Here is a 26709-nt window from a genome sequence, read left to right on the forward strand (position 1 = left end):
AGAGTGTGAAAGTGTGAGAGTGTGAGAGAGTGAGAGTGCGAGTGTGAGAGAGTGAGAGAGTGAGAGTGTGAGAGTGAGAGAGTGAGAGAGTGAGAGTGTGTGAAAGTGTGAGAGTGTGAGAGTGTGAGAGAGTGAGAGAGTGAGAGAGTGAGAGAGTGAGAGTGTGAGAGTGTGAGAAGTGTGTGTGAGAGTGTGTGTGAGAGTGAGAGTGTGAGAGAGTGAGAGTGAGAGAGTGAGAGTGTGAGAGTGAGAGTGTGTGAAAGTGTGAGAGTGAGAGTGAGTGTGAGAGAGTGAGAGAGAGAGAGTGAGAGAGTGTGTGAGAGTGAGAGAGTGAGAGTGAGAGAGTGAGAGAGTAGAGAGTGTGTGAAAGTGTGAAAGTGTGAGAGTGTGGAGAGAGTGAGAGAGTGAGAGTGTGAGAGAGTGTGTGTGTGAGAGTGTGTGTGAGAGTGTGTGTGAGAGTGTGCGTGAGAGTGTGCGTGAGAGTGTGCGTGAGAGTGTGCGTGAGAGTGTGCGTGAGAGTGTGCGTGAGAGTGTGTGTGAGAGTGTGTGTGAGAGTGTGTGTGTGAGAGAGAGAGAGAGAGAGTGAGAGAGAGAGTGTGAGAGAGTGTGAGAGAGTGTGAGAGAGTGTGAGAGAGTGTGTGAGAGTGAGAGAGAGTCGTGAGTGTGTGTGTGTGTGTGTGAGAGAGTGTGTGAGAGAGTGAGATTGTGGGAGAGTGTGTGAGAGAGTGAGAGAGTGAGAGAGAGTGTGAGAGAGTGTGTGAGAGTGTTGTGAGAGTGTGTGAGAGAGTGTGAGAGAGTGTGAGAGAGTGTGAGAGAGTGTGAGAGAGTGTGAGTGTGAGATAGTGGGGGAGTGTGTGAGAGTGTGTGAGAGAGTGAGAGAGTGAGAGAGTGAGAGAGTGTGAGAGAGTGTGAGAGAGTGTGAGAGAGTCTGAGTGTGTGAGAGTATGTGAGAGGTGTGTGAGTGTGTGTGAGAGTGTGTGAGAGAGTGTGAGAGGAGAGTGTGTGAGAGAGTGTGTGAGAGAGTGTGTGAGAGAGTGTGTGTGAGAGAGTGTGTGAGTGTGAGGAGGTGAGAGAGTGAGAGAGTGAGAGAGTGTGAGAGAGTGTGTGAGAGAGTGTGTGAGAGAGTGTGTGAGAGCGAGTGTGTGAGAGTGTGTGAGAGTGTGTGAGAGTGTTGTGAGAGAGTGTGAGAGAGTGTGTGAGAGAGTGTGTGAGAGAGTGTGTGAGAGAGTGTGTGAGAGAGTGGTGTGAGAGTGTGTGAGAGTGTGTGAGAGAGTGTGAGAGAGTGTGTGAGAGAGTGTGTGAGAGAGTGTGTGAGAGAGTGTGTGAGAGAGTGTGTGAGAGAGTGAGAGAGTGTGTGAGAGTGTGTGTGAAAGAGTGTGAGAGAATGTGAGAGAGTGTGTGAGTGTGTGTGAGAGAGAGTGAGAGTGTGTGGAGAGTGTGCGACAGTGTGAGTGTGTGTGTGAGAGAGTGTGAGAGAGTTTGTGAGAGAGTGTGAGTGCGTGAGAATGTGAGTGTGTGTGAGAGAGTGAGATTGTGGGAGTGTGTGTGAGAGTGTGTGTGAGAGTGTGTGAGAGTGAGAGAGTGAGAAAGTCGAGAAGTGAGAGAGTGTGTGAGAGAGAGAGGTTGTGTGAGAGTGTGAGAGTGTGAGACTGAGAAAGTGAGAGTGTGAGAGTGTGTGAGAGTGTGTGAGAGTGTGTGAGTGAGAGTGTGTGTGAGTGAGAGAGTGTGAGAGTGGAGTGTGTGAAAGTGAGAGAGAGTGAGAGAGTGAGAGAGAGAGTGTGAGAGATTGTGTGAGAGAGTGTGTGAGAGTGTGAGAGAGTGTGAGAGTGTGAGAGAGTGTGAGAGAGGAGAGAGTGAGTGTGTGAGAGTGTCGTGAGAGAGTGTGTGAGAGAGTGTGAGGGTGTGTGAGTGCACGAGTGTGCGAGAGAGAATGTGTGAGTGTGAGAGAGTGTGTGAGAGTGTGTGAGAGTGCGAGAGAGAGAGTGCGAGAGAGAGAGTGCGAGAGAGAGGTCAACTCCCCCGCCACTCCGTGACACCCCCCCACCATTCATATCCTACCTTGCACAGGTGTCACCAGCCCGCCGTGGTACTGTGTTGAAAGTGCCCCCTGTGCCGATGCCAGGGCCCCCGATGCTGCGCTCCCCGGCTCCATGCTGCTGCCCTGGGGTCACCGCGATGGCCGAGGTCACGGACACAGCCTGCGGCACGGCGGCGCTGGGAGCCTTGGGCAGGATGGCGGCCGGCACAGGGGTGGCAGTGGAGGTCAGCGAGGGCGAGGCCGTGTAGACCAAGTTCTGGGTGGTCGCGGCGACCCCGGCGGAGGACGGGTAGATGGCCGTGATGACCTGTCCGGCGGGGCGGCGGGTGGTAGCTGAGAGCCCGAGAGCTGAGGCGTACCCACGTGTCCAGTGGTCAGGAGCGGCGTCTGACCTGGGGGGAAGGAAGAGAGCGGAGGAGAGGGGCAGTTACCACACGTACATGGACCCAGCGACCCCTGCCGCACCCGCACAGCGACCTCTACTGGGTGCAGCTACGCTCCACAGTGTTGCCCTCCAGCTACCAACACACACTGGGAATGCCCATCATACCGCAGCGAGAGTCAGTACCCCCGGAGCAGAGCAGATCAACTCAAACCTGCAGGAAACATCTTCCGAGTGACCTGCAGGACCCCGGCCCCTGTTCCATTCACAGACCTCACCACCCCCCGCCACTCTGTTAAATCTTCAGGCTCCAGTTGCCTGGTTTCTGACCAAAAGCGCCCATTATAAGAGGGTGTTGGCATATAGTGATTCTGCACCCCCCAAGAACCTTGACGACACCTCTCTCCCAGCCTGTATCCCAGGATGCTGTGTCCTCCCAGAGGTGCATTCTTTCCTTACACCTTGTACCTGACCTGGGAATGTTTGACAGGACAGTGTAGAGGGAGCTTTACTCTGTATCTAACCCCTGCTGTACCTGCCTGGGAGTGTTTGACGGGACAGTGTAGAGGGAGCTTTACTCTGTATCTAACCCATGCTGTACCTGCCCTGGGAGTGTTTGATGGACAGTGTAGAGGGAGTGTTTGATGGGACAGTGTTGAGGGAGTGTTTGATGGGACAGTGCAGAGGGAGTGTTTGACAGGACAGTGTAGAGGGAGTGTTTGATGGGACAGTGTAAGGAAGCCTCACTCCGCCTCCTACCTGCCAGCAGGGGTTGCAGCACGGTGCGGCGTCAGGTCCGATGGCAGTGAATCCCAGCGCCATGCTGGGCTGCCGGTAACTGGTGGCGGCGGTGCTGTGGACGGATGAGCCCGACGTAACCAGTGGGATCGAGGACTGCACTCCCGCCGTGGATGGGATGTAGGTGATCCTGGGGGAGAGAAGAAGCATGGGTGAGCAGCATAGGTGGAAAAGAATGCTTTCACCACCTCAGGACGTCCCAAAGCACTTTACAGCCAATGAAGTTCTTTTTGAAGTCACTGTGGTAATGTCGGAAACACAGCAGCCAATATGAGCACAGCAAGCTCCCACAACCAGCAATGCAATAATGAACAGATAATCTGTTGTTGTTTGAGGGATAAATTCCCAGATAACTGCCCTGTTCTTCTTCCAATCGTCGCCGTGGGATCCCTTTATGTCCACCTGAGGGGGCAGACGGGGTCTTGGTTTATCGTCACATTCGAAAGACGGCACCTCCGACAGTGCGGCGCTCCCTCAGTACTGCCCCTCCCACAGTGCGGCGCTCCCTCAGTACTGCCCCTCCGACAGTGCGGCACTCCCTCAGTACTGCCCCTCCAACAGTGCGGCGCTCCCTCAGTACTGCCCCTCCGACAGTGCGGCGCTCCCTCAGTACTGCCCCTCCGACAGTGCGGCATTCACTCAGTACCGCCCCCCTCGACAGCTGGTCACTGCTCAGCACGTTACCTGGTTGAAGTGGGCAGGAGCATCTTCTGTGGGTGGCTCGAGGTGGCCATCACGGCAGTGGCCATGGCTGGGAAACTGGTGTGGAGAACTGGGCTGACCGGTTGGTGAACTGGGGCCTGCGAGCTGACCTGTTGCTGCACCACAGGGATCGGAGCAATCTGTATAATCTGCGAGGGAACCGAGAGGACAAGAAGTCAAATACGGCATAACCACCAACGTCCCAATCTGCTCTTGTTCTCCACACTCCATCCTCGACTCAACCCCAATCATGACCACAGCTCCCCAAATCCCCACTCACCCAAGGTAACACCTCTCCGCCTCTCTCTCCCACCTCTCCCCCCCGCTACTCCCCGTCTCCTTTCCCCCACCACCCCCCCGTCTCCCTCTCTCCACCTCCAGATCTCCCCATCCCCGTCTCCCTCTCTCCTCCTCCCCCTCTCCGTGTCTCCCCCTCCCTCCCGTCTTCCTCTCTCCCAGTCTTCCTCTCTCCCCCTCCCCCAGTCTCCCGTCACCCTCTCTCCCCTCTACCTCTGCCTCCCCCTCTGACTCTCTCCCCCTCCCCGTCTCCCTCCCCTTCTCTCTCCCTCTTCCCCCCCTCCCCCTCTCCCTTCCCCCCCCTTCCCCACCCCACCTCACCCCGTCTGACTCTCTCTCTCTCTCCCCCTCTCCATCCTCTCCCCGTCTCCCTCCCCCCTCTACCTCTGCCTCCCCCTGACTTTCTCCCCTCCCCGTCTCCCTCTCCACCTCTCCCTCCCAGTCACCCCCTCTCCCAGTCTCCCCCTTCCCCCCCTCCCTCCTCCCCATCGTCTCCCTCTCACCCTCCCTGTCTCCCTCCCCCCCCGTCTCCCTCCGCCACCCTTCCCCGTCTCCCTCATCCCCCGTCTCCCTCTCCCCCTCCCAGTCTCCTCCCCCCTCCCTCTCCCCCCGGCTCCCTCTCCCCCCACGTCCCCCGTCTCCCTCTCCCCCCAGCCCCCCTCTCCCCCCAGCCCCCAGTCTCCCCCTCCCCCTTCCAGTCTCCGTCTCCCCCTCCCACGTCTCCGTCTCCCCCTCCCCGTCTCCCCCTCCCACGTCTCCGTCACCCCTCCCAGTCTCCGTCTCCCTCTCTCCCCCTCCCCTCTCCTCCCCCCTCCCCCTCTCTCTCTCCCCCCTCCCAGTCTCCCTCTCCCCCCATGTCACTCTCTCCCTCCCCCTTTTTCCCTCTCTCCCCCCCTCCACGTCTCCATCTCTCTCCCGCAGTCTCCCCATCTCTCGCTGTCACTCCATTTCTCTGCATCTTTTTCTCTTTTGTGTTAGGAACTGTGCGACCACAACACAAAATCACCTTCTAAAAGGGTGTTTTTTTCCCTTCAGATCACTAATGGCTGCTGCTGGGACAGTGTAGAGGGAGCTTTACTGTGTATCGAACACGTGCTGTACCTGCCCTGGGTGTGTAGAGGGAGCTTTACTCTGCATCTAACCCATGCTGTACCTGCCCTGGGAGTGTTTGATGGGACAGTGTAGAGGGAGCTTTACTCTGTACCTGCCCTGGGAATGTTTGATGGGACACTGTAGAGGGAACTTTACTCTGTATCTAACCCGTGCTGTACCTGCCCTGGGAGCGTTTGATGGGACAGTGTAGAGGGAGCTTTACTCTGTATCTAACCCGTGCTGTACCTGCCCTGGGAGTGTTTGATGGGACAGTGTAGAGGGAGCTTTACACTGTATCTAACCTGTGCTGTACCTGCCCTGGGAGTGTCTGATGGGCCAGTGTGGAGGGAGCACATACCAGCGGGCGCGGGGGGTGGGCTGGGGGAATGGGTACACACTTTGAGCGATTCGTGTCATTTTCCAGAAGCTTCCTTGGGTGCCGCTCGCTGCTCACCTTGCTGGCCTGTTGGGCTCCGTTCTGCACCGGGAGTGGAATGGGAGGAGTCGCCATGTGGACCTGGCAGGCGGCGGTGGTGCGCACGGTCACCTGGGGCGTCGGCACGGCGACCAGCATCTTCCCTTGCACCTGGCCGGCCGCGGGCAGGAGGCCAGAGGGCTGGACCACCTGCGTGGCGTTGATGGGCGAGAGTGCGGGCACTGGAGACATGGACTGAGCTAGAGAGAGAGAGACAGAGCGGGAAACGTGAGCCAAGGGGCCTCCACCCTCCAACTCCCTCCTTTCCCGCCACCCCCCTCTTACTCCCCACAGCTCCACATTCTCCCCTGCAAACCCCTCATTTCCCCCCTAACTCCCCCTCATTTGCCCCCTCGACTCACTCTCACTTCCACCCCCTTGCCCCCTTCATTCCCCCCGAACTCCCCCTCACCCCATCCTCATTCCCCTCAAACCTTCCCCTTATTGCCCCCGAACTCCCCACCATTCCCCCCGCCTCCCCCTCATATCCCAACCCACCCCCCCACCAGTCACCCCCCTCCCCGACTCTCCCTTATTTCCGCCCTCGCTTCCCCCTCATTTCCCACCCGCCCCGACTTACCCTCATTCTCCCCACCCCCTCCCGACGCCTCCTCATTCCCGGCACCCACACCCCTTCTTACCTTTCTGTGCAACACTGGGGTTGAGCACAGGCTGGATGATGGGGATGCCCTGCGGAGTCGAGGCGGTGGCGGCGATGACCTTGCCATTGTGGGGCGGCAGGGCAAACTGGATGCTGGCGGTGCCGGAAGTCTTGCCGGCCGGGGAGACCTGCAGCTGCTGCGGGAGGGTGGGCAGGATGTACTGGAGCTGGGTGATGGCGCCCGGTTTCAGCTGCTGTGGCTGGATGATGCCCAGGGGCAGCGCGCCGTTCTGGCCACCCGCCGGGGTCTGGGCGATGAACTGGAGGGCGGGCTGATTGGGCAGCACCAGGCCGGGGGCAGGGGGGCAGGAGGAGGGTGGTGGTCCCGCGGGCGGCTTGTAGCTCGGCGAGCCCACCACCAGGTTGGTCATCAGCGTTGCTCCTTGGGCCGGCTTGGCCAAGGGGCCAAAGTTGACCAGCTGAGGGGAGGGTTTCTTCTCCGTGTGCCCTGGGGCATACAGCACCCCGATGCCCAGAGGGGGGCAGGCCACTCGCCCGCTGCTACCCGGCAGCTGGGCGGCGAGCTCGGCCTGGCCCAGGCTAGCCGGGGGGTAGGGACGGTGGGCGGCAGCGGCGAGGGGTGTGCTGCTGACAGGTCGCAGCACGTTGGTGACGGAGGTGGAGGCTGCGCGGGTGACCCCCCCGGGCCCAGTCACCGAGGGGCTGACCAGCACGGTGCCAGCGGGAGCCTTGGGGCAGCGGGCACTGGCTGCCACCGAGGCGGTCGACCTCTCCAGCCCGCCCTCGCCCGACAGTGGGCCGTAGCACTCGGGCAGCAGCTGGAGGGCGAGGGGCGCGATGACCGACTGGCTGGTGTAGGGGCGAACCCCCGCCCCTGCGACCTCCGCCCCCTCATTCTTCTTCCGCTTCCTGTCAAAAGGGGAGACTGGCTCCGCCACGGTGAAGCGCACGTCTCCCCGTCTGGCCGGGGCGTTGGGCGCCCGGCTGGCTGGCGGCGGCGCCGTCTGCTGCTCGGGCCTGGGCGAGTGCGCTCTGAAGACGCTGCCGGCTGCGGGCTGGAAGGGCCCGTACCCACGGGCCAGCTGGGGGTCCATGGCCTGGGCCCCTGCCCCACCCTCGCCGCAGCTCACCGCCTCCGTTCGGATCGGGAGCGGCCGGTCCCGGCTCCCCTCGATGGCCGGCCGGCACAGCGTGTAGCTCCCGGACTGCGACGACAGCTGGATCACCGCAGCGAACATCTTCACGGAGCGGGCGGGGAAACAAAACAAGAGGAAAAGAAATGGTTAGGTTTCAGCAATCCGGGTCTCTCCCACATACCCATCTAGCCCCTTTGGGATCGATGTCCCCACCAATACTTTCACCAAGCTGCCGAGTGCTCTGCAGCCCCCGCGCAGCCCTTGTAAATAGGAGAAACCACATACTTTAAAGGGGCCGCTTGTGCGTGTGCGGATATCTGGGGAGGATAGGATTGGACGTGGTTTTGGTAGCCCCCCAACACCCTTCTCCTACACCCAGGATGGAAGAGCCCACTGATAATTCCTCAGGTCAGTGTCAGCCGTGGCTCAGTGGGCATCTCTCTCCACCGTCATCAAGAGACTAGAGCCCAGTAATCCAGGCCGACGCACCACAGTGCAGTACTGAGGGAGCGCCGCACTGTCGGAGGGGCGTACTGAGGGAGCGCCGCACTGTCGGAGGGGCAGTACTGAGGGAGCGCCGCACTGTCGGAGGGGCGTACTGAGGGAGCGCCGCACTGTCGGAGGGGCAGTACTGAGGGAGCGCCGCACTGTCGGAGGGGCGTACTGAGGGAGCGCCGCACTGTCGGAGGGGCAGTACTGAGGGAGCGCCGCACTGTCGGAGGGGCAGTACTGAGGGAGCACCGCACTGTCGGAGGGGCGTACTGAGGGAGCGCCGCACTGTCGGAGGGGCAGTACTGAGGGAGCGCCGCACTGTCGGAGGGGCGTACTGAGGGAGCGCCGCACTGTCGGAGGGGCAGTACTGAGGGAGCACCGCACTGTCGGAGGGGCAGTACTGAGGGAGCGCCGCACTGTCGAAGGGGCAGTACTGAAGAGGGGCTGCACTGGTTGTAAAGCCTTTTGGGACGCCCTGAGTTCATGAAAGGCATTACATAAATGGGAGAGAGGGGGAAAGGGAGGGGAGGAGGGGAGAGAGCAGGATGGGGCGAGGGCGAGGAGGCCAGAGGGTGCGCAGGAGGGGAGAGGGGGAGGAGCGGAGGAGAGAGCAGGCGAGTGCAGCCCCACCCACCTTGATGACGGTGGAGAGATGTTGGAGGAGGATGATGTGGTCAACAGTGTGAAAAAGGCTGCTGACTGGTCGAGAAGGACGAGGAGGGATATTTTGCATTGCCAGTCACATACAATGTCATTTGTGACTTTGATAAGGGCTGGTTTCAGTGCTGTGGCAGGGGCTGAAACCAGATTTGAGAATTACATGGTATTTACAGCACAGGAACAGGCCATTCGGCCCAACTGGTCTATACCAGTGTTCCTGCTCCACACGGGCCTCCTCCCACCCCGCTTCATCTCACCCCATCAACACCAGCCCCCTCCCACCCCGCTTCATCTCACCCCATCAACACCAGCCCCCTCCCACCCCGCTTCATCTCACCCCATCAACACCAGCCTCCTCCCACCCCTCTTCATCTCACCCCATCAACACCAGCCTCCTCCCACCCCGCTTCATCTCACCCCATCAACACCAGCCTCCTCCCACCCCGCTTCATCTCACCCCATCAACACCAGCCTCCTCCCACCCCGCTTCATCTCACCCCATCAACACCAGCCCCCTCCCACCCCGCTTCATCTCATCCCATCAACACCAGCCCCCTCCCACCCCGCTTCATCTCACCCCATCAACACCAGCCCCCTCCCACCCCGCTTCATCTCACCCCATCAACACCAGCCTCCTCCCACCCCTCTTCATCTCACCCCATCAACACCAGCCTCCTCCCACCCCTCTTCATCTCACCCCATCAACACCAGCCTCCTCCCACCCCGCTTCATCTCACCCCATCAACACCAGCCCCCTCCCACCCCGCTTCATCTCACCCGATCAACACCAGCTCCCTCCCACCCCTCTCCATCTCACCCCATCAACACCAGCCTCCTCCCACCCCTCTTCATCTCACCCCATCAACACCAGCCTCCTCCCACCCCTCTTCATCTCACCCCATCAACACCAGCCTCCTCCCACCCCTCTTCATCTCACCCCATCAACACCAGCTCCCTCCCACCCCGCTTCATCACCCCATCAACACCAGCCTCCTCCCACCCCGCTTCATCTCAGCCCATCAACAGCAGCCTCCTCCCACCCCGCTTCTTCATCTCACCCCATCAACACCAGCCTCCTCCCACCCCGCTTCATCACCCCATCAACACCAGCCTCCTCCCACCCCGCTTCATCACCCCATCAACACCAGCCTCCTCCCACCCCGCTTCATCACCCCATCAACAGCAGCCTCCTCCAACCCCGCTTCATCTCAGCCCATCAACAGCAGCCTCCTCCCACCCCTTCATCTCACCCCATCAACACCAGCCTCCTCCCACCCCTCTTCATCTCACCCCATCAACATCAGCCTCCTCCCACCCCGCTTCATCTCACCCCATCAACACCAGCCTCCTCCCACCCCGCTTCATCTCACCCCATCAACACCAGCCCCCTCCAACCCCGCTTCATCTCACCCCATCAACACCAGCCTCCTCCCACCCCGCATCATCTCACCCCATCAACACCAGCCCCCTCCAACCCCGCTTCATCTCACCCCATCAACACCAGCCTCCTCCAACCCCGCTTCATCTCACCCCATCAACACCAGCCTCCTCCCACCCCGCTTCATCTCAGCCCATCAACAGCAGCCTCCGCTCACCCCTCTTCATCTCACCCCATCAACACCAGCCTCCTCCCACCCCGCTTCATCTCACCCCATCAACACCAGCCTCCTCCCACCCCGCTTCATCTCACCCCATCAACACCAGCCTCCTCCCACCCCGCTTCATCTCACCCCATCAACACCAGCCCCCTCCCACCCAGCTTCATCTCACCCCATCAACACCAGCCCCCTCTCACCCCGCTTCATCTCAACGCGGGAGGGAGGGAAGGCGAGAGGGCCGAGGGAGGGAAGGCGAGAGGGCCGAGGGAGGGAAGGCGAGAGGGCCGAGGGAGGGAAGGCGAGAGGGCCGAGGGAGGGAAGACATAGATACAGAAAGGAGGAGGAGGAGGAGGAGGAGGAGAGGAACAGCCAGTCTAGACGGAAGGCACCAAACAATGGGTGTGTACCTTGTTCTCGCTCTCATCGCCAGACATCGCATCACTGTCGCTGTCCGTCACCCGCTCCTTGCACTTCAGGTCGATGTCACCAGTGCTGTAGGGACCATCTGCTGAGCACAGCAGAGTGAAATCGTTAACTCGGAGCAAAGCCCACCCAACCCACCCCACCGCCGAACCAGCAGCCCCTCTTCCCAACCCAGCAGCCCCTCCCTGACCCAGCAGACCCGCCGGCCCCAACCAGCAGCCCCGCCCCCAACCCAGCAGACCCGCCCCCAACCCAGCAGACCCTCTTCCCAATCCAGCAGACCCCGCCCCCCCCCCGGTCAAACCAGCAGACCCTCCCCCTCAAACCAGCAGACCCTCCCCCCCTCAAACCAGCAGACCCCCCCCTCAAACCAGCAGACCATCCCCCCTCAAACCAGCAGACCCTCCCCCCTCAAACCAGCAGATACCCTCCCCCCTCAAACCAGCAGATACCCTCCCCCTGAACAAGAAGTACCCCCCCCCACCCCCACAAACCAGCAGACCCCTCACACCTGAACCAGGGGCCCCGAGGTGGCCTCACACTCTTCCCTCAGCTTTCTCCTCTACCCGAGGGCACTGACCCTCCCTGGGGGAGTCACAGCTCCTGCACCCTCCACTCTCAGGTACCAAGTTTGGGTGAGCGCAGACCATCAGTGCCAGCTCTTTGGCCGGGATGGGCACCGTGGCGGAGTCGCTTCCTGCCCTCGCACTCACCCTCGTGCGATCGTGATCAGGTGAGAGAACCCTGCCTCCCAGCTACAGCCTAGGGTACCATCCTCAATGACAGAGGGATTCGATAGGGTCGATAAAGAGAAGCTATTTCCTCTGGTCAGCTTTCAAGAACAAGATCGATTGATTGATTTTTGTTGGGCAAGGGTATCGAGGGATATGGAGCAAAGGTGGGTAAATGGAGATACAGACCAGCAATGAACTCACTGAATGGCGGAGCTGGCTCGAGGGGCTCAATGGCCTCCTCCTGTTCATATGTTACAGGCTCGAGGGGTTGAATGGCCTCCTCCTGTTCATATGTTACAGGCTCGAGGGGTTGAATGGCCTCCTTCTGTTCCTGTGTAACAGGCTTGAGGGGCTGAATGGCCTCCTCCTGTTCCTGTGTAACAGGCTCGAGGGGCTGAATGGCCTCCTCCTGTTCCTGTGTAACAGGCTCGAGGGGCTGAATGGCCTCCTCCTGTTCCTGTGTAACAGGCTCGAGGGGCTGAATGGCCTCTTCCTGTTCCTGTGTAACAGGCTCGAGGGGCTGAATGGCCTCCTCCTGTTCCTGTGCAACAGGCTCGAGGGGCTGAATGGATCTTCCTGTGCAACAGTCAGAGGGGCTGAATGGCCTCCTCCTATTCCTGTGTAACAGTCAGAGGGGCTAAATGGCCTCCTCTTGTTCCTGTGCAACAGTCAGAGGGGCTGAATGGCCTCCTCCTATTCCTGTGTAACAGTCAGAGGGGCTAAATGGCCTCCTCTTGTTCCCACTCTGTGCGTTCGGTAACCTGGCGGAGTGGGGGGAGTGGCAGGTCCAGCCGGTCCTTTTACCCCTCCCTGTACTGCCCGTCCCGGGGAGTAGTTGGAGCGCCGAGATCTATCGGGAGTCCCTTGGGCCACCATCGCAACCCCCCCCGCAGACTCACCCATCACATCATCGTCCCCTTCCTCCTCGCAGATCACCATCCTCTCCTCGTCGCTGGTCATGTCCTCGCTGGTGGTGCGCTGAGACCGGAACGGCCGCGAGTGGGAGGGCCGCAGGGAGGCACTGGAGGTCACGGCATCGCCGGGTGACTGGGGGCTGAAGCCCAGCGTTGCCGGGGCAGCATGCTGCATTCTGACCCCAGGGTAAGGCAGCGGACTCGAGCACATCTGGAACGGGGAGCAGGAGGAAGGCAGAGTATAAACATCAACTTGCATTTATACAGCGCCTTTAATGTAGTAAAACATCCCTGGGCACTTCACAGGGGCGTTAACAAAATTTGACACCGAGCCACATAAGGAGATATTAGGACTGATGACCAAAAGATTGGTGAAAGTAGTAGGTTTTAAGGAGCGTCTTAAAGGAGGAGAGAGAGGTAGAGAGGTTTAGGGAGGGAATTCCAGAGCTTAGGGCCCAGGCAGCTGAAGGCACAGCCACCAATGGTGGAGCGATTAAGATATGGAATGCGCAAGAGGCCAGAATTGGAGCAGCGCAGAGATCTCGGAGGGTTGTAGGGCTGGAGGAGGTTAGAGAGATAGGGAGGGGCGAGGCCATGGGGGGATTTGAAGACATTTCTCAAGCGGAGTTATTGCAACAATGGAACGACCGGGCCCCACTTCCATCGGGATAGCTGCCTTCGAGAAGACGCTGTCCTCTTTCTGTCCCCCTCGATCACCTTTAGCTCTCTCTACAGTCCAAGACTGGACACCAATCCCATTGTCGGGGAGATGTATCTTTACAGAATCTTCTCTCACCTCTCCAGAGAACACAAGGAAAGCTGACAGCATGTTCTGCAAAACCTAGCCTTGCACTTTTCTCTCTCAATAAAGCTCAACCCCCACTCCCACCTCGCGACCCCCCTCTGTCCTCCCACCCCCTCCCCATGGCTACCCTTCCTTATCTCTCTACAGTGTCAGCCCTGGCTCAGTGGGTAGATCACTCTCTTGCCTCCGAGTCAGGCGATCATGGGTTCAAGTCCCACTCCAGAGGCTTGAGCCCATAATCCAGACCGACACACCACAGTGCAGTACTGATGGAGCGCCGCACTGTCGGAGGGGCAGTACTGAGGGAGCGCCACACTGTCGGCGGGGCAGTACTGAGGGAGCGCCACACTGTCGGAGGGGCAGTACTGAGAGAGCGCCGCACTGCCGGCGGGGTAGTACTGAGGGAGCGCCGCACTGCCGGCGGGGTAGTACTGAGGGAGCGCCGCACTGTCGGAGGGGCGGTACTGAGGGAGTGCCGCACTGTCGGAGGGACGGTACTGAGGGAGCGCCGCACTGTCGGAGGGGCAGTACTGAGGGAGCGCCGCACTGTCGGAGGGGCAGTACTGAGGGAGCGCCGCACTGTCGGAGGGGCAGTACTGAGGGAGCACCGCACTGTCGGAGGGGCAGTACTGAGGGAGCGCCGCACTGTCGGAGGGGCAGTACTGAGGGAGCGCCGCACTGTCGGAGGGGCAGTACTGAGGGAGCGCCGCACTGTCGGAGGGGCAGTACTGAGGGAGCGCCGCACTGTCGGCGGGGCAGTACTGAGGGAGCGCCGCACTGTCGGAGGGGCAGTACTGAGGGAGCGCCGCACTGTCGGCGGGGCAGTACTGAGGGAGCGCCGCACTGTCGGAGGGGCAGTACTGAGGGAGCGCCGCACTGTCGGAGGGGCAGTACTGAGGGAGCGCCGCACTGTCGGCGGGGCAGTACTGAGGGAGCGCCGCACTATCGGAGGGGCAGTACTGAGGGAGCGCCGCACTGTCGGCGGGGCAGTACTGAAGCAGCGCCGCACTGTCTGAGGTGCTGATAGCCCTGAGCAAAAAAAAAAATTAGGACGGCAAAGAGGAACTATGAAATTAAATTATCAAGGCACATAAAATAAAATAGTAAAATATTTTACAGGCACATAAATAAAAAAAAAAGGGAAGGTCGGGACGGGACTGGGGCCACGAAGGGATGGACAGGATAATACCACAGGCAGCGATAGAGATGGCAGAGATATTAAATCATTACTTTATTTCAGTATTTACCAGGGAGATAGAATAGGTAGAGATGACATCGAATGATGAGATTAGTAATGAGATAACTGCATTTAAAATAAAACGGGGACTTATATTAAATAAATAATCAAACTCAAAGAGGATAAAACCCAAGGTCTGGACGAATTACATCCGCGCATTTTAAAAGCATCTAGGGAAGAGAAAGCAGAGGCATTACTACACATATTTAATAATTTGTTAGAAAACAGTGTAGTACCAGAGGATTGGCAGATAGCTAACGTAATACCTATATTCAAGAAGGGAGATAGAATCTGTCCAGGGAACTATAGACCAGTCAGCTTAACATCGGTGGTAGGAAAAATAATGGAATCCTTACTAAAGGAGAAAATGGAATAACATCTAGAAACCAAAAATAATAATAAATAGTCAGCATGAATTTCAAAAGGGAAAGTGTTGCTTGACCAACCTCATTGAATTTTTTGAAGAGGCAACAGAGAGAGTAGAGAAGGGTAATGAAGTAAATGTAATTTATCTAGGTTTTCTAAAGGCCTTCAATAAGGTATCCCATAATAGACTAATGAATAAGGTCAGAGAATGCGGAGTCAGGGGACAAGCAGCATAATGGATTGCTGGCTGGCTTCAAGACAGAAAGCAGAGGGTGGGAGTAAAGGGTAACTATTCACAGGGGCAGAATGTGGGTAGTGGTGTTCCACTAGGATCAGTGCTGGGACCACTGCTGTTCACAATTTACATTAACGATTTAGACTTTGGAATCAAAAACATCATTTCTAAATTTACGGACGACACCAAATTGGGAGTGGAAGCCAATACTGAGGAGGACTGCAACAAATTACAAGACATTAATAAACTTACAGAATAGGCATATAATTGCCAAATGAAATTCAACACAAATAAATTTGAGGTATTACATTTTGGTAGGAAGAATAGAGAGGTCACACATTACTTGGAAAGTAAGACTCTAAATGGGTTAGTGGAACAAAGGGATCTCGGAGTACAAATACACAAATCACTAAAAGTAGCAACACAGGTTAATAAGGCCATAAAAAAAGCAAACCAAGCACTAGGGTTTATTTCTAGAGGGATAGAATTGAAAAGTAGGGAAGTTATGCTGAACCTTGGTTAGACCACACACCGTGTACAGTTCTGGTCGCCATATTATAAAAAGGATAGAGGCACTGGAGAGGGTGCAGAGAAGATTTACAAGGATGGTTCCAGAAATGTGAGGGTACGCCTATCAGGAAAGGATGAACAGGCTGGGTCTCTTTTCTCTTGAAAAGAGAAGGCTGAGGGGTGACCTAATAGAGGTCTTTAAAATAATGAAAGGTTTTGATAGAGTGGATACAGAGAGAATGTTCCCACTTGTGGGGATGGCCATCAATAGAAGATAGTCACCAAGAAATCCAATGGGGAATTCAGAAGAAACTTCCTTACCCAGCGAGTGGTGAGAATGTGGAACTCGCTGCCACAGGGAGTGGTTGAGGCGAATAGTATCGATGTATTTAAGGGGAGGCTGGACAAGCATATAAGGGAGAAGGGAATAGAGGGTTACGCTGATAGATTTAGATGAGGAAAGACGAGAGGAGGCTCGAGTGGAGCATAAACGCCGGCATGGACTGGGTGGGCCGTATATCCGATGGAACCCTATGAGTCTTTTGCCAATTGTCTTAAATCTGTGTTCTCTGGTTACCGATCCTCCTGTCAGTGGAAACAGTTTCTCCCGATCTATTCTATCAACACCCTTCATGATTCTGAACCCCTCTATCAATTCAATTCAATTCAATTCAAATCGCTTTATTGGCATGACAAGTTACATCTTATGTTGCCAAAGCATCGGAAAACATTCATGTTTGTTCACAAAAATACAGATCTATCCATACAGTGTATAAACAGATATATCCCTGAGTGTATAAATATACTTTCATATAATTTATATATACTCTTATCTTATCTTTAGTGGTTGTCCCTCTGTTTATGGCAAGCTGTAACATATTGTGCCGCCAGTGTTATGCAACTTCTCTCTTCCCCTAGTAGGTATGGGAGTTTTTGGTCGTCATTCAATTTTCTGAATTTCGGGCATATTTTTCTACAAGCTGTGAGGAAGTGCATCTCTGTCTCCACCATTCCCTGACTGCAGTGAGAGCATATCCTGTCCTCCCTTGGTAGCCGGGTCTGCCTGTGTCTACCTTTTTCGATCGCCAGGCTATGTTCACTAAGTCTGTACATTGTCAGGATTTTTCTCAGTTTGCTGTCCTTTACCCTGGTCAGGTAATCAGCTATGTTGTATTGTCTGTTTAGGGCCAAGTAGCAATTGAGTTTGCTTTGGGTTTTTGTTGTTTCTGCCCAATATGTCAGATATTTTTCCTTTTGCTTAGCGACGATTGTGTTGGGTCGAATTCTTTGTGTTACGCTGTCACTGTCCTGGGGCTGGTTATTGTTTAGTAGTGTTAGTAGTTACTTCATTGAGTCGCAGGACTAGTTGACTGAGGGTATTCTTCTTTATGGTCAGCTCTTGGCATTTCAGGGCGTCGTAGTGATAGCATTGGGGGTTGCTCATTTGTAGGTGATTCCAAAATTTGGTGGCTTTTTTTTGGATAGTGATTATTAATGGATATTGGCCTAGTTCCGCCCTTATCTCCCCTTATCTCAAATCTCCCCTTAATGTTCTCTCCTCTAAGGATGAAATTCCCAGCTTCTCCAATCCCTCATCCTTGATACCATTCTAGTAAATCTCTTCTGCACCCTCTGCAAAGCATTTACATCCTTCCAAAAGCTCAGAATTGGACACAATGCTCCAGCTGAGGCCTAACCTGTGTTTTATAAAGGTTTAACATAACTTTGTTGCTTTTGTACTCTGTGCCTCTATTAATAAAGCCAAGGATCCCATGCGCCTTTTTAACCTGCCCTGTCACCTTCAGAGATTTGTGTAGAAACAACCATAACCTCTCTGTTCCTGCACTCCCTTTAAAATTGTACCATTCAGTTCATATTGCCTCTCCTCGTTTGTCCCACCATAATGTATCACTTCACACTTCCGTGTGTTAAATTTCACCCGCCATGTGTCTGCCCATTTCACCAGTCTGTCTCTGTCCTCCTGAACTCTGTTCCTATCCTCCTCACTGTTCATTACAATTCCCAGTTTTGTGTCATCTGCAAACTTTGAAATGATGCCCTGTATACCCAAGTCCAGGTCATTAATATAAATCAGAAAGAGCAGTGGTCCTAATACCGCCCCCTGGGGGACACCACTGTATACCTCCCTCCAGTCTGAACAACACCTGTTCACCACTGCTCTCAGCTTTCAGTCCCTTAGTTAATTCTGTATCCACACTGCCCCCGGCCCTTTAATACCATGGGATTCAATTCTGAAACTCTGAAATTGTGTCCCCTGTACCCAGGTCCCGCTCACTCCTCCGTCTACCCCCCACCACCCCCCCCAAGTTTGGAAGATCCCGTGGCAGCCCCCCAGCCCCCATGTACCTGTGCGAGCTCCACCAGGGCCTCGCTGTTCCTCTCGCACTTCTCCGAGCTGTGGGCGCCGCTGTGGGAGAAGGCTCGGGGCCGTGTCAGCTGGGTGCTCCCCACCCCGGGGTGCTGGCTGCGCTCGGGGGCCAGAAGCAGGGAGATCGGCTTTGAGTCGGTGCATGGAGGGCCGTGAAAGCCTGGCCCCATCTCCGAGGAAACTGCAGCGAGAGAGAAAACGTCAAGATAAAAAGCCAGGGCACTCGAGACACTATATCCAGTCCCCCGCCCCAACCCGGTTCCGTGGCTCAAGCGGCTGAATTGCCTCCTCCTGTTCCTGTGTAACAGGCTCGAGGGGCTGAATGGCCTCCTATGATCTGCTGCTCGCTAAGGAAATCCCGAACAGTGAGGCAGGCCGGGCCCTCTGACCCGGGCGGGGTTGGAAGGGCGGTGTTGGCAGAGCAGATCGTCTCCCGCCCCCCTCGTATGAGGTGCAGAGCTTTGCAAGCTGTGAACGCACGTGGCAAAAACCACAGGCCGCGCACGAGCCCGAACCAATGGCTCCTGGCGAGCGAGCTCCGCACCGGCGAGCGAGCATTCAGGAAACTGGCCGTGCAATGCCGTGTCCGGCTCTGATCTAATGGCCCACGTCCCCGTGGGGGCATTTCACCATGGCAGCCCTCCCCCCCGCCCCCCTAGGCCCCAAGTGACGGTGCTCAAAGCCCCCCCAGGATGGGGTACCTGCAGTGGCGGAGAGGGTCCCAGTCTCGGACATGCTGCGCTCCCGCTGCTCCTTGCACCTCATCACACCCGGCCCCGCCATGGCCGGTTTGACATCGGAGCTCGACTTCTTGCGGTCCTTGTTACACCACTTCCAGTCGGGGTGGGCCTTGAAGTGAGCCTCCTTCACCTGCCGCGAGCCAAGACAAGGCAAGGGAGGTCAGTGGCAGTCTCGCGATACCCCCGGCCCCAACCCCTGACACACCCCTCCACCTTGAACCCTGCCCGACCCCGCCTCACCCTGCCCGACCCCCGCCTCACCCACCCCGAACCCTGCCCGACCCCCGCCTCACCCACCCCGCTCCCTGCCCGATCCCCGCCTCACCCACCCCGAACCCCGCCTCACCCACCCCGAACCCCGCCTCACCCACCCCGACCCTCGCCTCACCCACCCCGAACCCTGCCCGACCCCCGCCTCACCCACCCCGAACCCTGCCCGACCCCCGCCTCACCCACCCCGAATCCTGCCCGACCCCCGCCTCACCCACCCCGAATCCTGCCCGACACCCCGCCTCACCCACCCCGAACCCTGCCCGACCCCCGCCTCACCCACCCCGCTGCCTGCCCGACCCCTGCCTCACCCACCCCACCCCGAACCCTGCCTGACTCCCGCCTCACCCACCCCGCTGCCTGCCCGACCCCTGCCTCACCCACCCCGCTCCCTGCCCCCGCCTCACCCACCCCGAACCCTGCCCGACCCCCGCCTCACCCACCCCGAACACTGCCCGACCCCCGCCTCACCCACTCCGCTCCCTGCCCCGACCCCCGCCTCACCCAGCCCGACCCCCGCCTCACCCACCCCGAACCCTGCCCGACCCCGCCTCACCCACCCCGCTCCGATAGCCCCCCACCCCGAACCCTGCCCGACCCCCGCCTCACCCACCCCGACCCCTGCCTCACCCACCCCCTGCCTGACCCCTGCCTCACCCACCCCGCTCCGACACCCACCCCCCACCCTGCCCCGACCCCCGCCTCACCCACCCCGAACCCTGCCCGACCCCTGCCTCACCTACCCCGCTCAGACACCCAGCCCCCACCCCGAACCCTGCCCGACCCCCGCCTCACCCATCCCGAACCCTGCCCGACCCCCGCCTCACCCACCCCGCTCCCTGCCCCGACCCCCGCCTCACCCACCCCGCTCCGATAGCCCCCCACCCCGAACCCTGCCCGACACCCGCCTCACCCACCCCGAACCCTGCCCGACCCCCGCCTCATCCACCCCGAACCCTGCCCGACCCCCGCCTCACCCACCCCGAACCCTGCCCGCCCCCCGCCTCACCCACCCCGAACCCTGCCCGACCCCCGCCTCACCCACCCCGAACCCTGCCCGACCACCGCCTCACCCACCCCGAACCCTGCCCGCCCCCCGCCTCACCCACCCCGAACCCTGCCCGACCCCCGCCTCACCCACCCCGAACCCTGCCCGACCCCCGCCTCACCCACCCCGAACCCTGCCCGACCCCCGCCTCACCCACCCCGAACCCTGCCCGACCCCCGCCTCACCCACCCCGAACCCTGCCCGACCCCCGCCTCACCCACCCCGAACCCTGCCCGACCCCCGCCTCACCCACCCCGAACCCTGCCCGACCCCCGCCTCACCCACCCCGAACCCTGCCCGACCCCCGCCTCACCCACCCCGAACCCTGCCCGACCCCCGCCTCACCCACCCCGAACCCTGCCCTACCCCCGCCTCACCCACCCCGAACCCTGCCCGACCCCCGCCTCACCCACCCCGAATCCTGCCCGACCCCCGCCTCACCCATCCCGAACCCTGCCCGACCCCTGCCTCACCCACCCCGCTCCCTGCCTCACCCACCCTGCTCCCTGCCTCACCCCTGCCTCCCCCACCCCGCTCCCTGCCTGACCCCTGCCTCACCCACCCCACTCCCTGACACCCACCCCCCACCCTGCCCGACCCCTGCCTCACCCACCCCGCTCCCTGCCTGACCCCTGCCTCACCCACCCGGCTCCCTGACACCCACCCCCCACCCTGCCCGACCCCTGCCTCACCCACCCCGCTCCCTGCCTGACCCCTGCCTCACCCACCCCGCTCCCTGACACCCACCCCCCACCCTGCCCCGACCCCCACCTCACCCACCCTGAACCCTGCCCGACCCCTGCCTCACCTACCCCGCTCCGACACCCAGCCCCCACCCCGAACCCGAACCCTGCCCGACCCCCGCGTCACCCACCCCGAACCCTGCCCGACCCCCGCCTCACCCACCCCGCTCCCTGACACCACCCCCACCCCGAACCCTGCCCGACCACCGCCTCACCCACCCCGCTCCGACACACATCCCCCCCCCACCCCGAACCCTGTCCCGACCCCCACCTCACCCACCCTGCTCCCGGACAACCCCCCACCCCTGCCCCAACCCCCGCCTCACCCACCCTGCTCCCGGGCACCCCCCGACCCCCGCCTCACCCACCCCGCTCCCTGCCACCTCCCGCACCCCGAACCCTCTGCGCCCCCACACGACCCTACCCCGCACCCTGGCGCCCCCCCGACCCCTCACCCCCGGCCACACAACCCTTGCTCCCACCCGTCCCACACTAGCGCCCCGCTCCCTGGCACCTCCCCCCCCCCACCCTGAACCCTCTGCTGCACGCCTGACCCTGCCCCGCACCCTGGCACCCCCCTGACCCCTCAACCCTCGCTCCCCCCGTCCCACCCTAGCACCGCACCACAGGCACCCGACAAAACACCGGCAACCCCCCCACCGGCCAGTGACACGGTATTTCTACCACACCGGAATGGTGTGCATGACAAACACACAATCTGTTCAATGTATACTACAATCCTCAACAAACCCCACAAACCATCACCCGGAGCCCAGACACTGCTTTGATCCACAACCACCACATCCCTTTCGTTTTATGTCAGATACAGAGTAAAGCTCCCTCTACACTGTCCCATCAAACACTCCCAGGGCAGGTACAGCACGGGTTAGATACAGAGTAAAGCTCCCTCTACACTGTCCCAATCAAACACTCCCAGGGCAGGTACAGCACGGGTTAGATACAGAGTAAAGCTCCCTCTACACTGGCCCTTCAAACACTCCCGGGGCAGGTACAGCACAGGTTAGATACAAAGTTCTTATATAACAGGTTTGACGGGCTGAGTGACCTCCTCTTATTCCTGTGGTTGCCACTGTCCACATCCGGAGATCCTATACTGGTACCAGAGGCTGTTTGTGCAGTTGCCTTTCTATGAAACACCAGCAGCTGCCCCCCTCCCACCGTTTCTTTAAGCTGACCACTCAAGTGAAGCCGAGGCTGGGGAATGCCTGGGATACAGGAGTGTTCACTTAAGCTCCTGCACCCATCCGGAGAGTGACAGGCCAAGCTGCTGACTGCTACTGCTCCCTTGCCCCGGGAGTCAGTCCAGCTGATCCCGATAGACCAGGAGTAGGAGGGGAGGGCATAAGCGAGGTGCTCCACGGGACACTGGAACAGGAGGAGGTCATTCAGCCCCTCGAGCCTGTTCTGCCATTCGATTAGATCGTGGCTGATTTGTATCAACTCCATTTACCCAATTTATCTGCAATCCTTAATACCATTGCCCAACATAAATTTAACAATCCCAGTTTTGAAACCTTCAGTAAAAACATAGAAAAATAGGAGCAGGAGGAGGCCATTCGGCCCTTCAAGCCTGCTCCGCCATTCAATATGATCACAGCTGATCCTCTATCTCAATACCATATTCCCGCGCTCTCCCCATATCCCTTGATACCTTTTCTGTCTAGAAATCTATCTATCTCCTTCTTAAATATATTCAGTGACTTGGCCTCCACAGCCTTCTGTGGTAGAGAATTCCACAGGTTCACCACTCTCGGAGTGAACAGACCCCCAAACAGGGGAAACATTCTCCCTGCATCTAGTCTGTCTAGCCCTGTCAGAATTTTAAACGTTTCAATGATATCCCCTCTCATTCTTCTAAACTCTAGTGAATACAGGCCTAGTCGACCCAATCTCTCCTCATACAGCAGTCCTGCCATCCCAGGAATCAGTCTGGTGAACCTTCGCTGCACTCCCTCTATGGCAAGTATATCCTTTCTTAGGTAAGGAGACCAAAACTGCACACAGTACTCCAGGTGTGGTCTCACCAAGGCCCTGTATAACTGTAGTAAGACAGCCTTGCTCCTGTACTCAAATCCTCTTGCAATGAAGGTTAACATACCATTTGCCTTCCTAACTGCTTGCTGCACCCTGCATGTTTGCTTTCAGTGACTGGTGTACAAGGACACCCAAGTCCCTCTGTACATCAACATTTCCCAATCTATCACCATTTAAGTAATACTCTGCCTTTCTGTTTTTCGTACCGAAGTGGATAACTTCACATTTATCCACGTTATACTCCATCTGCCATGTATTTGCCCACTCACTCAACTTGTCTAAATCACCTTGAAGCCTCTTTGTATCCTCCTCACAACTCTCAATCCCACCTAGTTTTGTGTCGTCAGCAAACTTGGAAATGTTACATTTGGTTCCCTCATCCAAATTATCAATATATGTGAATAGCTGGGGCCCAAGAACTGACAGCTGCGGTACCCCACTAGTCACCGCCTGCCACCCCGAAAAAGACCCATTTATTCCTACTCTCTGTTTCCTGTCTGTTAACCAATTTTCAATCCATGCCAGTATATTACCCCAAATCCCATGTGCTTTAATTTTGTGCACTAACCTCTTATGTGGGACTTTATCAAAGGCCTTCTGAAAATCCAAGTACAGGAAACTTGGTGCTATCCGGCACCCACGGGACCGAGCTGCTGCCGTTGCCTCAAAACTGCCGTACTCTCCAGAGTTAATGTTGAGAGATACGGAGATTCTTATCTCCGTATTTGACAACAAACACTGTTGCTTAGCAACAGCTTCTAAACACTCGGGTGTGGCCTGCAAGCTCTGCAGCTGAAGCTGTTGCTATAGCTACAGATCTTGCACAGCTTGACTGTCCAAACAAAGCAAAAAAAACAAACAAAAAGAATAAAAAACAGCTGCTGATTTTTGCCGGTGGCTCCAGATTGCCGGATAGCTCACCTCCGGATAGCACAAAGTTTCCTGTACTCCACGTCCACTGGTTCTCCCTTATCTCGTCTGCCAGTTACATCCTCAAAAAACTCCAGTAGGTTTGTCAATCCATGTTGACTTTGTCTAATCCCGTTGATATTTTCTAAGTGTCCTGTTGTCACATTCTTTATAATAGACTCTAGCATTTTCCCTGCTACTGATGTTAGGCTAACTGGTCTGCAGTTCCCCGTTTTCTCTCTCCCTCCTTTTTTAAATACTGGGGTTACATTTGCCACCCTCCAATTGGCCCCTGGTCTCTACAACTTTTTGGGGGAGAGTGTGCCAGATTTCCACTGCCCTTTGTGTGAAGAAGTGCTTCCTGACATCACCCCCGAACGGCCTGGCTCTAAGTTTAAGGTGATGCCCCCTTGTTCTGGACTCCCCCCACCAGAGGAAATAGTTTCTCTCTCTCTACCCCCATCGAATCCTTTAATCATCTTAAACACCTCGATTGGATCACCCCTCAATCTTCTAAACTCGAGGGAATACAAGCCCAGTCTGTGCACCCTGTCCTCGTAATTTAGCCCTTTTAGCCCTGGTGTCATTCTGGTGAATCTGCGCTGCTCCCCCTCCAAGGCCGAGATCTCCTCCCTGAGGTGTGGGGCCCAGGACTGAACGCACTGACTCCAGATGGATTCTGACCAGGGCTCCGTACAGTTGGAGCGTCACTCCCACCCTGTGTATTCCAGCCCTCGAGGTAAAGGCCAACACTCCATTAGCCTCTTTAATTATTTTCAGTACCTGTCCACTAGCTTTCAGTGATTTCTGTACACGGATCCCTAAATCTCTCTGTGCTTCCACCGCTCCTAGTCTCTCGCCCTTCAGAGAATGCTCTGATCTATCTTGTTGATGGAGCTGGGTGTCCTGGCCCGGGGCGGGGAACGAGCTCTCCTCCTAGGTGGTCTCCTCCTACCTGAAAGGCTAGGTCGTGGTACTTCTGCTTCTCCTTGGGCCCCAGTGCGTACCACCACTCGCCCAGGATCTTGCTGACGGTCCGGTTGTCCTGGTTCGGATGTCGCTGGTGAACCAGCGCTCGGTGGCGCTTGCTGAAGATCATGAAGGCGTTCATTGGCCGCCGGATATGGTCCTTCTCGCGCTGCGGGGCAGAGAGGGGCAAAGCCTTAGCACGGGCAAACGCCACGCTTACTGTCTGCACCTCATCGGCCCTCAAACACCCACTCGCTTCCTTTACAACACTGGCTGACAGGCACTGAGGTACATCAGAACATGAGAATTAGGAGCAGCAGTTGGCCATACAGCCCCTCGAGCCTGCTCCACCATTCAATAAGATTATGGCTGATCTTCGGCCTCAACTCCACTTTCCCGCCTGATCCCCATGTCCCTTGATTCCCCTAGATTCCAAAAATCTATCGATCTCAGCCTTGAATATACTCAAAGACTCAGCATTCACAGCCTTCTGGGGCAGAGAATTCCAAAGATTCACAACCCTCTGAGTGAAGACATTTCTCCTCATCTCAGTCATAAATGGCCGACACCTTATCCTGAGACTATGACCCCTGGTTCTAGACTCTCGAGCCAGGGGAAACAACATCTCAGCATCTACCCTGTCAAGCCCTCCAAGAATTTTAGACGTTGCAATGAGATCACCTCTCATTCTTCTAAACTCCAGAGAGTAAACACCCATTCTACTCAATCTCTCCTCACAGGACAACCCACTCATCCCAGGAATCAATCTAGCGAACCTTTGTTGCACCGCCTCTAAGGCAAATATGTCCTTCCTTAGGTAAGGAGACCAAAACAGTAGAAGTACAGGCTCCACAGACACTGGCTGCCCCTCCCTTGGTTCCTCACCCAACTGCCCATGTGTCTTGTGGGAGACCAGACAGTGCCAGCGGCATATTCGAATGTGGGGGGGGGGACGGGGTCACACCCGAGCTGATTCACAACTCACTAAATGTAGCCACGCAGGTTAATAAGGCCATTAAAAGAAAAGCTAACCAATCATTTCTGGAGGGATAGTGCTGAAAAGCAGAGAATTATGTTGAACTTGTATCGAACCTGGGTTAACTTGGGAGTACTGCGCACAGTTCTGGTCTCTATATTACAAAAAAGATAGAGAGGCACTGGAGAAGGTGCAAAAACAAGTTACAGTACTAGAATGATACCAGAACTGAGGTGTTATAACTGTCAGGAAAGACTGAACAGGCTGGGGCTCTTTTCTCCAGAAAAGAGAAGGCTGAGGGGTGACCTGATTGAGGTCCTTAAGATTATGAAGGGGTTTGATAGGGTCGACGTGGTGAAAATGTTTCCACTTGTGGGGGAGACCAGAACTAGGGGCCGTAATTATAAGACAGTCACTGATAAATCCAAGAGGGAATTCAGGAGAAACTTCTTTACCCAGAGAGTGGTGAGAATGTGGATCTTGCTCCTACAGGGAGTGGGTGAGGTGAATGGTATAGATGTATTTAAGGGGAGGCTAGATAAACACGAGGGAGGAAGGAATAGAGGGACATGTTGATGGGGTGAGATGAAGAACGGTGGGAGGAGGCTCGTGTGGAGAATATACACCGGCAAAGAGCAGATGGGCCAAACGGCCTCTTTCTGTGCTGAACATTCTATATGAAGCCCGAATCTGATCTCTTCCAGTCTCTCCCTTCCCCCGTCCCCACACAGCGGGGTCACTGGGAAGGGATCAGGATCAGGAAGCCAGGCTGATTTCTCCCTCTCCTTAGCTGACATGAATCATTACTTAATGAAAGCACATGAAACTTGGGCCCTTCCAGTCCGACTGCCTCTGTGCCTTGTGCGGGAAGGGGATTTATAGACGTCAGCCGTGGCTCAGCTGGTAACACTCCCCACCCTGGCGTCAGAAGGTCGTGGGTTCAAGCCCCACTCCATAGATTGTTCCAGTGTAACAGGCTCGAGGAGCTGAATGGCCTCCTCCTGTTCCTGTGTAACAGGCTCGAGGGGCTGAATGGCCTCCTCCTGTTCCTGTGTAGCAGACTGTATGTGCTGAACAGAGATGCATTTAATAAA

General features: G+C 57.2%; 1 protein-coding gene across 1 annotated transcript in view; it reads right to left on the reverse strand.

The window, feature by feature from the left end:
- The window catches only part of LOC147109744 (protein capicua homolog), a 208163-nt gene that overhangs the window by 51630 nt on the left and 129824 nt on the right, over window positions 1-26709 (reverse strand). Inside the window, 9 exon segments of the mRNA XM_086003871.1 lie at window positions 3180-3348; window positions 3903-4069; window positions 5764-5984; window positions 6426-7644; window positions 10700-10800; window positions 12349-12574; window positions 17884-18086; window positions 18607-18775; window positions 24626-24808. Of these exon segments, the coding sequence (XP_085859997.1) occupies window positions 3180-3348; window positions 3903-4069; window positions 5764-5984; window positions 6426-7644; window positions 10700-10800; window positions 12349-12574; window positions 17884-18086; window positions 18607-18775; window positions 24626-24808 (2658 nt within the window).

The sequence above is a fragment of the Somniosus microcephalus genome, chromosome 12 (genome assembly GCF_052327205.1).
Source record: "Somniosus microcephalus isolate GS21.2 chromosome 12, FLI_Smic_1.0, whole genome shotgun sequence".
Classification (NCBI taxonomy): domain Eukaryota; kingdom Metazoa; phylum Chordata; class Chondrichthyes; order Squaliformes; family Somniosidae; genus Somniosus; species Somniosus microcephalus.